Below are 12,271 nucleotides of genomic sequence, written 5' to 3' on the forward strand. Positions count from 1 at the left end.
ATATGTTAGTAATTTGAGTTCTCTCTCTTCTTCTCTTCGTTAGCATGGCTAAGGGTCTGTCAATTTTATTTATTTTTTCAAAGAACCAACTTTTAGTCTTGTCAATTTTTTCAATTGTTTCTTTTGTTTCAATTTCATTTATTTCAGCTCTGATTTTAATTATTTCTTGCCTTCTACTTCTTTTGCTGTTGTTTTGCTCTTCTTTTTCTAGGATTTTGAGATGAAGTATGAGATCATTTATTTGTTGGTTTTTTCTTTTTTTGAGGAATGAACTCCAAGCAATGAATTTTCCTCTTAGAACTGCTTTCAATGTGTCCAATAGATTCTGATATGTTGTGTCTGTGTTTTCATTTAACTCTAGGAAGTTTTTAATTTCCTCCTTGATGTCTTCTAAAACCCATTGATCATTCAGCAACCTATTGTTCATTCTCCAAGTGATGCTTGATTTTTCCTTCCTTCTTTTATCATTGATTTTCAGTTTTATTCCATTATGATCAGATAAGATGCATGGTATTATCTCTACCCCTTTATATTGTCTAAGAGTTGCCCTGTGACATAATATATGGTCTATTTTTTGAGAAGTTTCCATGTGCTGCTGAGAAAAAAGTTTAACTACTTGATTTTGGGTGGTATAGTCTATATATGTCAATTAAGTCTAGGTTGTTAATTGTGTTATTGAGTTCTATAGTTTCCTTATTTAACTTTTGTTTGTAAGATCTGTCCAGTGGTGAGAGAGGTGTGTTGAAGTCTCCCATGATTATTGTATGGTGGTCTATTAGACTCTTGAACTTGAGAAGAGTTTGCTTGATGAACACAGCTGCACCGTTATTTGGGGCATATATATTTATGATTGTTATGTCTTGTTGGTGTATGGTTCCCTTGAGCAGTATGAAGTGTCCTTCTTTATCCCTTTTGATTAACTTTGGCTTGAAATCTATTTTATTAGATATGAGTATGGACACTCCTGCTTGTTTCCGCATTCCATATGAGTGGTATGATTTTTCTCAACCTTTCACCTTCAATCTATGAATATCTTTTTCTATCAGATGCATCTCCTGTAGGCAGCATATTGTTGGGTCTTGTTTTGTGATCCATTCTACTAGCCTGTGTCTCTTAATTGGTGAATTTAAGCCATTAACATTTAGGGTTATTATTGAGATATGATTTGTTCTTCTAGCCATATTTGTTTATTGATGTTACTAAACCTGATTTGTTATCCTCTTTGACTACTTTCCCCCCTTTAGTGTCCTACCTCCCATTGTTGGTTTTCAATGTTGTTTTCCATTTCCTCTTCCTGTAATGTTTTGCCAAGGATTTTTTGAAGAGATGGTTTTCTAGCTGCGAATTCTTTTAACTTTTGTTTATCGTGGAAGGTTTTAATTTCATCTTCTATCCTGAAGCTTAATTTCGCCGGATACACGATTCTTGGTTGGAACCCATTTTCTTTCAGTGTTTGAAATATGTTATTCCAGGATCTTCTAGCTTTCAGTCTGTGTTGAGAGATCAGCTGTTATCCTGATTGGTTTGCCCCTAAATGTAATCTGCTTTCTTTCTCTTGCAGCTTTTAAAATTCTCTCCTTATTCTGTATGTTGGACATCTTCATTATAATGTGTCTAGGTGTGGATCTCTTATGATTTTGCACATTCGGCGTCCTGTAGGCTTCTAGGATTTGGGATTCTGTCTCATTCTTCAAGTCTGGGAAGTTTTCTCGTATAATTTCACTGAATAGTCTGTTTATTCCTTTGGTTTGGAGCTCTGTGCCTTCCTGTATCCCAATGACTCTTAAATTTGGTCTTTTGATATTGTCCCATAATTCTTGGATGTTTTGCTCATGGTTTCTTAGCAGACTTGCTGAGCTGTCTATGTTCTTTTCCAGTTGAAATACTTTGTCTTCATTGTCTGATGTTCTCTCTTCTAAGTGATCTACTCTGCTGGTAGTATTCTCAATTGAGTTTTTAAGTTGGTTTATTGTTTCCTGCATTTCTAGGATTTCTATTTGTTTGTTTTTTATTACCTCTATCTCCCTATGAAATTGATCTTTTACTTCCTGGATTTGTTTGTCAATGTGATCTTTCATTGTCTGATTTTGCTGTCTCATGTCTTCCTTGAGACTCCAGATCATCTGAAGCATATATATCCTGTACTCTTTATCTGACATTCCATCTGTTGCAGCTATTACCTCTTCTAAAGTTGAGTTGACCTGCATTGCTTGTGGTCCTTTCTTTCCTTGTCTTTTCATACTGCTCGCATTTCTTTCTGCTTGGTGCAACTGTTGTGTTTTTGAAATTTACCCTCTATTTATTTATATTGCTCTTGTATAGTTGGGAAGTCTCCCTTGCAGGGCAGGTAGTGGCTGTGCTCTAATTAGGGTGGTCTGTCTACCATGCTGATCGGTCGCAGGTCAGCCCCCACTGTGGGCATGGCTGGCTGTTATGCTCTGACCCCACTCCAATTGTGGTAACGTAGCTACCACACCCTGGGGTCGTTGGTCCTGATCTGGATGTGGGTGGCGGCTCTGCTGGGTCCCCACTCCAATTGGTGTGACGTGTCTACCACGCTGGCAGGCCTCTAGGCCGGTGGGTCGCAATTCTGCACAGCCCCCACTCCCAATGGGGGTACCTGACTACCTCTCCAACGGGTCGCTGAGCCCCCTCTGGACCCGGGCGGTGACCCTGCTCCACCCCCACTCCAACCAGTGTGACGCGACTGCCTCAGTGTTACGTGTCCACCACGTTGGCAAGCTATTTGGCCTGTCTTGCCAGTGGGCCGCAGATCTGCCTGCCCTGCTTGCTCAGATGGCAGCTCTGCACAGCTCCTACTCCAAATGAGGTTACTTGGCTACCGTGCCGCGGGGTCGCTGGTCCTATTCTAGGCGTGGGCGGCTTCTCTCTTCAGCCCCAGCTGCATTTGAGGTGTCATGATACCATGCCGGAGGGTCACTTGGCCTGCTCTGGGCGCAGGTGGAAGCTCCACTCTGCCCTCACAGCACCCAGAAGGACCCTGGCTGAGAAGCAGTCACCGCCGGTTCCCTAGCCTTGGGCCAAAGCAGCTTAGGTAGCAAGAACCCCGCCTTTCTGATCCCGATACACTCTCCGCTGGGAGCTGGCTCCAGCGAGCGACCCCCACGGGTTCCCCAGCCCCAGGCCAAAACTGTTCCAGGAGTCAGAACCCAGTCGCCCCAAGCTCAGCGCACGCTCCACTTGGAGCTGGCCTCCACTGGCAGTCTCCGCAGATTCCTCAGACCTGGGCCAGGTTAGCCCTGGGAACCCGAGTCCCGCTGCTCAGTGCCCAGCGCACGCCTTGCCAGGCACGAGCCTCTAAGAGTATTCTCCACAAGATCCCCAGTCCCGATCCTGAGCAAGAAATCTGTCTGCTAGACGCAGGCAAATACCAGCCTGAAATCACCTGTTCCGTAGTTGAATGAGCTGAGATCAGTAGAACAATGGGATGATTACATCATCTCTCCGAAATGGCAGCTGCTGTCCTCCTCTGTGGTCCGACCGGTGACTGGAACCACCGCTTCTCTCCTCTGTCTCAAAGCCGGAACTCAGCACTAAGTGCTGCCAATGTACCACTGGCAGGAGCCCCCTGAATCCGTGTCGCTGTTCCCCGGCTCCGGCACCTTGCCGATCCCTAGCGCGCGCCACAGATTCCAGCTGCGGGGCAATCGCCTATCAGGCTATGCGACCCTCAGTGTGAAGAAATGGAGCTCCCACAGCCGAACCTTGCATGATGGAAATCTGTCCACTAGATTCTGGAGCACCTCAATTTCACTGGAAATTCCCAACAAGATAGCCTTCAGCCGTTTCTCATCGTCTATCTCCCGCTGAGTGACGCGGCGCACTGGGGTGATGCACTCCCTTCGCCGCCATCTTCCTGGACCTCCAGTATACATATTTTTTTAAAAGATATTTTTATTTTTTAGTTATAGATGCACACAATACTTTTATTTTATTTTTATGTGGTGCTGAGGACCAAACCCAGTACCTCACATGTGCTAGGTGAATGGTCTACCACTAAGCCACAACCCCAGCCCCAGTGTACAGATTTTTAGGTTTACATGTACATATTATCTATCTATCTATCTATCTATCTATCTATCTATCTATCTATCTATCTACTTATCTATCAATCCATCCATTCATCCATCTATCCTGTATGTATCTACCCAATTCTATTCAGCTTTCTGTGATGAAGGAAACAGTCTGTAGTTTAACTCTTCAATAAAATAACCACCAAACACATGTGCCTTCAATAAAATAACACCAAACACATAGCACTTGACATGTGGCTAGTAGCTACGAATGCAAAAAGCCGAGCTCCAATCCTTGACTTTTTTTGGTGCAGGGGAGAGGGTTACCTGGAATTGAACTCAGGGGCACTCAAACACTGAGCCTCATCCCCAGCCCTACTTTGTAGTTTATTTAGAGACAGGGGTCTCACTGAGTTGCTTAGCACCTCCCTGTTGCTGAGGTTGGCTTTGAACTCATGATCCTTTTGCCTCAGCCTCCCGCTGGGATTACCAGTGTGTACCACTGCACCTGGCCTGAACCTTGACTTTATAGTCCTATTTCATGGGGTTCATACTCACTGGGATAAAGATTTCATAATTAAATGTTCTCATGACATAATCATAGAAAACCATCATCAATAAATCTGAACTCTGTAGACCTTTCAAACACTTGTTTTGTGTATTTTTTTTTATCTTGAATTGCTTGTTTGGCACAGAGACCATGTTTATTTCAGGGCCCAGGAATCTAAAAGTCCATGTTGATCATACGGTGTATCTTAGATAGAAATGGTATCTCTTGAAATTACCTATGTTTGGTGGTGCTAAGAATGGCAAAGTTAGTAGCCAAGTCCAAGAGTTGTATAGACCTCAGGAAAACTGGATTTTAAAAAGTTTTCCTTTGTCTCCCCTATCAGAAAGACATGAAAGTGAAAACCACTCTGCGAATGACTCTGAATTGCTTTTCCATGGTCCTGCCTAGTGATCTGTGGGTTTTAATGGGATTTCTCTTCATCTAAACACTGATGTTGGGATTTGCTGGATTTACCTAAATTGTGTTTCCTCTTCCATTAGCCCTATCTGATCTGGAGCTTGTGGCCCAATCAATTATCTTCATTTTTGCTGACTATGAGACCACTAGCAGTGCTCTTTCCTTCATTTTGTATGAACTGGCCACCCATCCTGATGTCCAGACCAAACTGCAGCAGGAGATTGATTCGGCTTTGCCCAATAAGGTGAGAAGATGGTATCTGGAGAGGGAGGAGAGAGGTTGAGCCTCAACAAGACTGCCGCCTTTTCACTTCCTAGGAGGCTTTGTCCAAAATATAGTCACTGATTCTTTTCACCACCTCTATTTTTAAAGAATTTGAAGAGACAAATGAAGGAGAAAACAGTATTTTGGGGAAAATGCTATTCCCAAAACTACAAGGAATTTTTAAAAGAGTGTAGTTTCAGTTGTATCCATTACCAGTTACCATGATGACACCCAGGAAGTGTAAGCATGTGTCACTCAAGTGTCCAGATCATTGGCTCTGCTGAGTTGTGGCATGAGCTCCTGCCTGGCTATCTGCTGAGTGAGTCTGGGCTTGATAAGCAGGACAACTCTGCTCTGCTCCACACATCTTCACACTCTAGTCATGTATTTGAGAGAAGCAGTCAGGGGATGAGTCAGGTTTTCTGGCTCCTGAGCCAAATTCTTTACTTCTACCTTGTATCCTCTCCAATGACACACCAGGCATTAGTCACAAGTTGTACCTACTATCCTTACACCTCTGCCTAAGCAGGGAGTCTATTGGATATGAAGACACCTGGTCTCTGGGGCTGGCATGGCTGGTTTGGACTGAAGTGGGCACAAAGCCTCTTCTTCAGAGCTCACAATGAATCCCTGAAGAACAACCAGGAGACTGGTCCAGCAACAGAGGGTGGGGCTGAGAGTGGCTTCCTGTCCTCCTTAGAATGTTCTCTGGAACTGAAATTGTGTGACATGGTGCCATCCAAACTTAGACTTCTTTTGGTGGTACTGGAATGGAAGTTACCAGTTTCTCCTAATATTTTTTCCATGATGTAGTGTTATCTTTAAGTTTTACAGACACACACACACACACACACACACACACACACACACACATATATATATATATACTCAAAGCAGGATTATTCAAGAAAAATTGATATATAATTGGTTATTTCCTCTTTTCTATTTTCTTGAAATAGACATGTGACTTTTCTAGAGAAAGGTAACAGTGATTTTCACATATTTTGCCTGAGTGTAATTGTCATATTCTATTAGTTACTTTTCCTTGCATGAGGAAAAGTAGTACATGATGATACTGAGGATATTATACACTGAATTTGGGATTGTCCCAAAGGTCTCTTATGTACATAACTACTCTGCACTTCTCAATGGGCCATGGACATGGTTGCCAAATGGACATGATTTTTATTACAATGCTTAGTCAATTGTAAGCACTACTCTCCTTCTCCATTGTGTTATTCTTGGGACTTCCTAACACTTTAATAAAACTACATAGATTGTGTTTAAAGTTAGTTCTAAACATAAATTTCCAAAAGTCTCTTTTTTTCTCTTCAGGCACCTGCTATCTATGATACTGTGTTACAGAAGGAGTACCTGGACATGGTGGTGAATGAAACTCTCAGGTTGTACGCAATTGCTTGCAGAATTGAGAGGATCTGTAAGAAAGATGTTGAAATCAATGGAGTGCCCATTAGGAAGGGGACAGTGGTGATGATATCAAGCTATGTTCTTCATCGAGACCCACTGCACTGGCCAGAGCCTGAGGAGTTCTGCCCTGAAAGGTACAGGAACTCTGGGAAAGGGAACCACCCTGGGCTAGGGTTGTCCAAGCATGTCCTTGTATTTCTTATCATAGATGACATACAGGTAGCTATGTAATTATTTTCATATATGTCTTTGTACTTTAAGCAGTTTTCCTGTTATAAATATAACACTTTCTTGCAAAATGATATAAATTTGTGACAAGGAACAAAACAAATGCTATGTCCATTCACTATCCTAAATTCTTTTTAAAAATTTTTTAAATTGATTTTTAAAAAAATAAATGACAACGAAATGCATTACAATTCTTAGTACACATATATAAAAACAAGTTCTCATATCTCTGTTTGTATATAAAGTATGTTGACATCAATTCATGTCTTCATGCCTGTACTTTGGATAATAATGTTCATCACATTCCATCATCCTTGCTAATCTCCTGCCCCTCCATTTCCCTTCCACCCCTCTGCTCTATCTAGAGTTTATCTATTCTTCCCATGCTCCCCCTCCCTACCCCACTACAAATCAGCCTCCTTATATCAGAGAAAACATTCAGCATTTGTTTTTCTTGGAACTGGCTAACTTAACTTAGCATTATCTTCTCCAACACCATCCATTTACCAGCAAATGCCATGATTTTATTCTCTTTTAATGTTGAGTAAAATTCCATTGTGTATATATGCCACATTTTTTAATCCATTCATCAACCAAAGGGCATCTAGGTTGGCTCCACAGTTTAGCTATTGTGAATTGTGCTGCTATAAACATCGATGTGGCTATGTCTCTGTAGCATGCTGTTTTTAAGTCTTTTAGGTATAAACCAAGAAGAGGGATAGCTTGGTCAAATGGTGGTTCCATTCCCAGATTTCCAAGGAATCTCCATACTGCTTTCCAAATTGGCTGCACCAATTTACAGTCCCACCAGCAATGTATGAGTGTACTTTTCCCCCCACATCCTTGCCAACACTTATTGTTGTCATCATAATAGCTGCCATTCTGACTGGAGTGAGATGATATCTTACAATAGTTTTGATTTGCATTTCTCTAATTGCTAGAGATGATGAGCATTTTTTCATATATTTGTTGATTGATTGTATGTCATCTTCTGAGAAGTGTCTGTTAAGGTTCTTGGCCAATTTATTGATTGGGTTATTTGTTTTTTTGGTGCTTTGCTTTTGAGTTCTTTATATACTCTAGAGACTGATGTTCTATCTAATGCGGGAGGGGTAAAAATTTGCTCCCAAGCTGTAGGCTCTTTATTCACCTCACAAAATGTTTCTTTTGCTGAGAAGAAACTTTTTAGTTTGTTAAAGTCTTTAAATAACCATGAATTAATAATATGATCATGTTCTCATAAACATATTTCTATGTATAGATAGATATTTTTGCTAAAGTAGATTGTATCATATTTTATTTTTGCTTGAACCTGATAATATATACATTCAACCTCTGCATGTATGATTTTTTTTGAATGGTACCAGGAATTGAACTCATGGGTGTTTGAGCACCGAGCCACATCAGTAGCCCTATTTTGTATTTTATTATAGACAGGGTTTCACTGAGTTGTTTAGGGCCTCACTAAATTGCTGAAGCTGGCTTTGAACTTGGGATTTTGCTGTCTCCCAAGTTGCTGGGATTACAGGCATGTGCTGTGCTCAGCCTTATGTATGGTTTTTCCATCTATAATTTCAACTAACGTATAAACTTTTCTTGTCAGTTTCCCCTAAACAGTCTAAAACAATAAGTATTTATATAGTATTTAAATATTAGTACTTATTATAAGCAATCCAGAGATGACTTAAAATATATTTCAGGATGTGCATAGGCTATACACATATTTCCCCATTATTTTTATAAGAGCCTTCAACACCCAGGACTTTGTTTATTCCGATGCTAAAACTAATTTTCCTCAGATATGGCACATTATTCTGTGTGTATGCATGTGTGTGTGTGTGTGTGTGTGTTTTCAAATTTTAAAGCATGTGCCATAACTGACATAACCACTATCTCATTTCATTTTATGTATTCACTCTTATACTCCTTGAATTTTATGTGTGTTTTGTTTTCTTTACTGTCTTAATTTACCATGATTTCCTTTGAAACAGCATTCATCTCATCTCAAAAAGACTGAAAGATCCTATAGGCTAAGGGGGAGAAAGGTGAAAAAACTTCTATAGGCTAAGGAATAGAAAGGTGGAAAAACTCCATAGCTTAACAATTCTCATAGCAAAACTACAGCTGGATTTCAATGACCAGCCCAGAAATCATCTTTTACACCATTGCTTGGAGGTGTCTAAGGCACAAACTGAAATAAGTAACTGTTTAGGTTTTAATATTTTGTTGATTTTTCATCTATTGTGGGACAAGGTTCAGTAAGAATAACAAGGACAGCATCAATCTTTATGTGTACATGCCCTTTGGAAATGGACCCCGAAACTGCATTGGCATGAGGTTTGCTCTCATGAACACAAAACTTGCTCTTGTCAAAGTAATACAGACCTTCTCCTTCCAAACTTGTAAGGAAACACAGGTCAGTAGCTTTTCATATATACAATGTTTTATTTGAAGATGTTTTTCCAAACAAAGGGGGCCAAGTCACAGAAAACTATATGCTCATTCATCATTTAATTCTTACATCTATAGTCCAGTGAGTCTCTTTTGTACCATCTTTGAGATTTAGAGTTCTTCACCATGGGGGCTCTAAATCTATGGCTTTATGAAGACCAAAGTGTATAAAAAACATACGGACTCAATGCAGAATAGTGTGCCATGTGTACGTGTGGACTGTGAACTTGAGCACAGTGTAAATTCAGCTCCAAGTCTCCTGGAGAGACCCTGTGCACAGTCATGAGGTGTGGTGACCACATGGTTCTGATATTTGAGTGAAGCTCTCCTCACTAGAACTTACAGAACTTCCTTTTCTCAGGCCTTATACAGGATAAATGTTTAAGAAATAATTTTTCAGATAAATGAATAATTTTACTATCCAATCATGACACACCTTAGGGAATGAGTAGGACGAATTCAAAGAACATGATACTAAAAGTAGTTTTTTTTTTGTTGTTTGTGGAGCATTACTGGGCTTAATGTATCTTCTTGACTTTGATGCTTTGGTTCCTGGTGTTTCATTCATTGCTTCACCATGTGCTTGTCTATACATTACAGATTCCCCTGAAGTTAGCCGATCAAGGACTTCTTCAATCTGAAAAACCCATTATTCTGAAGGCTGTGTGCAGAGATGGGATAATAAGTGGAGCCTGAATTTCCCTAAGGATTTGTGCATTGTTGTCCTCAGAGCCTGGGACCCAGGACATCATAGAACAAAAATGTATTTTGTGAAGAAAACTCAAAATGAAGATAGACTCTATATTCCTCAATTGATGAATGATAAGAGATGCTGGACCTTTGCTGACCTTGCTCAGGGTCTGTGCAACGTATTATGTATTTTCTGATGGAAAGGAGGTGCCCACTTCAGTGCCACACACGAAGACTCACCCTTTCTGGGTCTAATGGGCTCTCTTCTCTCACTTCCAGTTAATACTGGCAGCTCCTCCTGAGCTCTAATTAGAGAATCAACAATTATCACCAAATTTTTCAATAATTTTTAATGAAAATGAAGGTGATTGTGGTGGCTTCTGTAGTGACATTGATATATGATGTGTTCTTTGAAATATATTATGATAAGTTTTATAATGAGAAAGTCAATAAACATATCCTTATAGAAGTTTATCTGAAGCCTCTATGCCCATTTAAGGGGATATATAGTACTGAATCAGTGAAAGTCAAAATTCAATCTTTTGATCATCACAATCAGTGAATACATGGAGCTTTTTCAGAAATTCAAATTAAATAGTAAGATAGAGTTAATCCACTGTGAGTTTCCCCATTGCTGGAAAAGAATATTCATAGTGGCCTTCTGTCATTTTTGAAGCACAAAATTTGTAACACTTTACTGAGATAGTTATTACTATATCTCTAGCTTAGATTTCATACTTCCATCCTATCTCCCTTGTTGATTCTGGAAAGCAAGAAACATATTTGTAGTCCATCTCCAACTCCTAAGTTGATAACAAGCAGAAGGAGCATTGAATTAGAAAGTGGTTGATAGTCAATTGTTTCTATAGCACTGCTCCTCAGATTCAACTGGTATCAGGAGCTACACAGGATTTTTCCATCTTCTGTCTTGTCCCTTCTCTTCCTTCCCTCTACATCCCCTTCCCTTCTTGAATAATTCACTCCTAATGCCATTAGATGTGGTCCAGCATTGTGAGGGCACACTTTGTGGTGGAGGAGGGAATAATGGTGGCTTCAAGTCAGATATGAGATACAATTGGGAAGGTGTTCTCAGAAGGGACAGCCTGCCTGAGTATGGGAGCCCAAGCAACCTGAGATGGGCTCCAAGCAGAGGGATGCCCCATCATAAACACTCATTTGCGGGGGAACTCAAGGTAGCGGGAACCCAAGGTAGCGGGAACTGCTTTATTGTTGAACAGCAGAGGTATATATACCTAACTGATTACACACAGCTTGACTCAATTAGCATCATCTAGATACAGCAATCCGCCAATAAGGAATCCCCACCATCTTAATGGATTGGTGGCGTTGCCTCACAAACCACTCCTTCTGGCAAACTGCCAGGCGCCATCTTAACTTGATTGCAGCCCCCAACACTCATTGATTAAATAGGGTAAAGAACACTCAGGTGAGCTAAGGAGGGCTTGTGGGGTTAGAATAGGATCAATGGAATTTAGTTGTATAAAGAGAGATTGTTTAAATAAGTAAATACATGAAGGACAATGAAATCCAGTTTTCATAGGAAATGTTGGTGAAATGACTCTCTGGTTCAGGAAAGAAAATCGGGATGAGACCTGTAAAGTAGGACTGAAATAAAGTGTATCACTGTGAATTCATGCTTTTCCAGATAGAAAAACAGAGAAAAGTGTGTGTGTGTGTGTGTGTGTGTGTGTGTGTGTGTATGTGTGTGTGTGTGTGTGTGTGTGTGTGTAAGAGAGAGAAAGAGAGAGAGAGAGAGAGAGAGAGAGAGAGAGAGAGAGAGAGTGTGTGTGTGTGTGTTTGAATGTAGAAAACTAAATTCATACTTGTCTGCACAAATGGGACTGGGTAACAGTGACATTTTAATAGCAAAGACCAGCGGATCAGTCTTGGTGATCAGATCCTAGAATAAAAAAAACATATTTCACTATAGGAAGCAGGGCTGGTTAGACAAAAGGCTGATTCAAGGTTAAAATTCAGGAAAAGCCCAAGGTGAGCCTTTACCACCTTTTTGTGCAAAATGCAAGAAAACATTCAAAAAAGGGTAGAAGAAATCCCAGGTCCACCCAGCTGACTGGCAGACCTACAACAGAACTCAGGCCTACCCCATATCCATCTTGAGCCCCTATAAGCATTGCCATATCCCTCCCCATGCTGTAGTCTCCACCTTAGGAGAACAGGTAGGGCTTGG

At 40.6% G+C, this 12,271-nt stretch overlaps 1 protein-coding gene and 1 long non-coding RNA gene across 2 annotated transcripts in view; one reads left to right on the forward strand and one right to left on the reverse strand.

The window, feature by feature from the left end:
- Positions 1-12,271, reverse strand: part of LOC144367661 (uncharacterized) — a 75,119-nt gene that overhangs the window by 26,602 nt on the left and 36,246 nt on the right. Inside the window, exon 3 of the long non-coding RNA XR_013427189.1 lies at positions 6,640-6,701. This is a non-coding gene — a long non-coding RNA (uncharacterized LOC144367661). The remainder of the gene's footprint in view (positions 1-6,639; positions 6,702-12,271) is intronic.
- The window catches only part of LOC144367640 (cytochrome P450 3A21-like), a 94,895-nt gene that overhangs the window by 24,165 nt on the left and 58,459 nt on the right, over positions 1-12,271 (forward strand). The window contains exons 11-14 of the mRNA XM_078024755.1: positions 5,085-5,245; positions 6,601-6,827; positions 9,175-9,337; positions 9,973-10,053. Of these exons, the coding sequence (XP_077880881.1) occupies positions 5,085-5,245; positions 6,601-6,827; positions 9,175-9,337; positions 9,973-10,053 (632 nt within the window). The remainder of the gene's footprint in view (positions 1-5,084; positions 5,246-6,600; positions 6,828-9,174; positions 9,338-9,972; positions 10,054-12,271) is intronic.

This window comes from Ictidomys tridecemlineatus, chromosome 10 (genome assembly GCF_052094955.1).
Source record: "Ictidomys tridecemlineatus isolate mIctTri1 chromosome 10, mIctTri1.hap1, whole genome shotgun sequence".
Lineage (NCBI taxonomy): Eukaryota > Metazoa > Chordata > Mammalia > Rodentia > Sciuridae > Ictidomys > Ictidomys tridecemlineatus.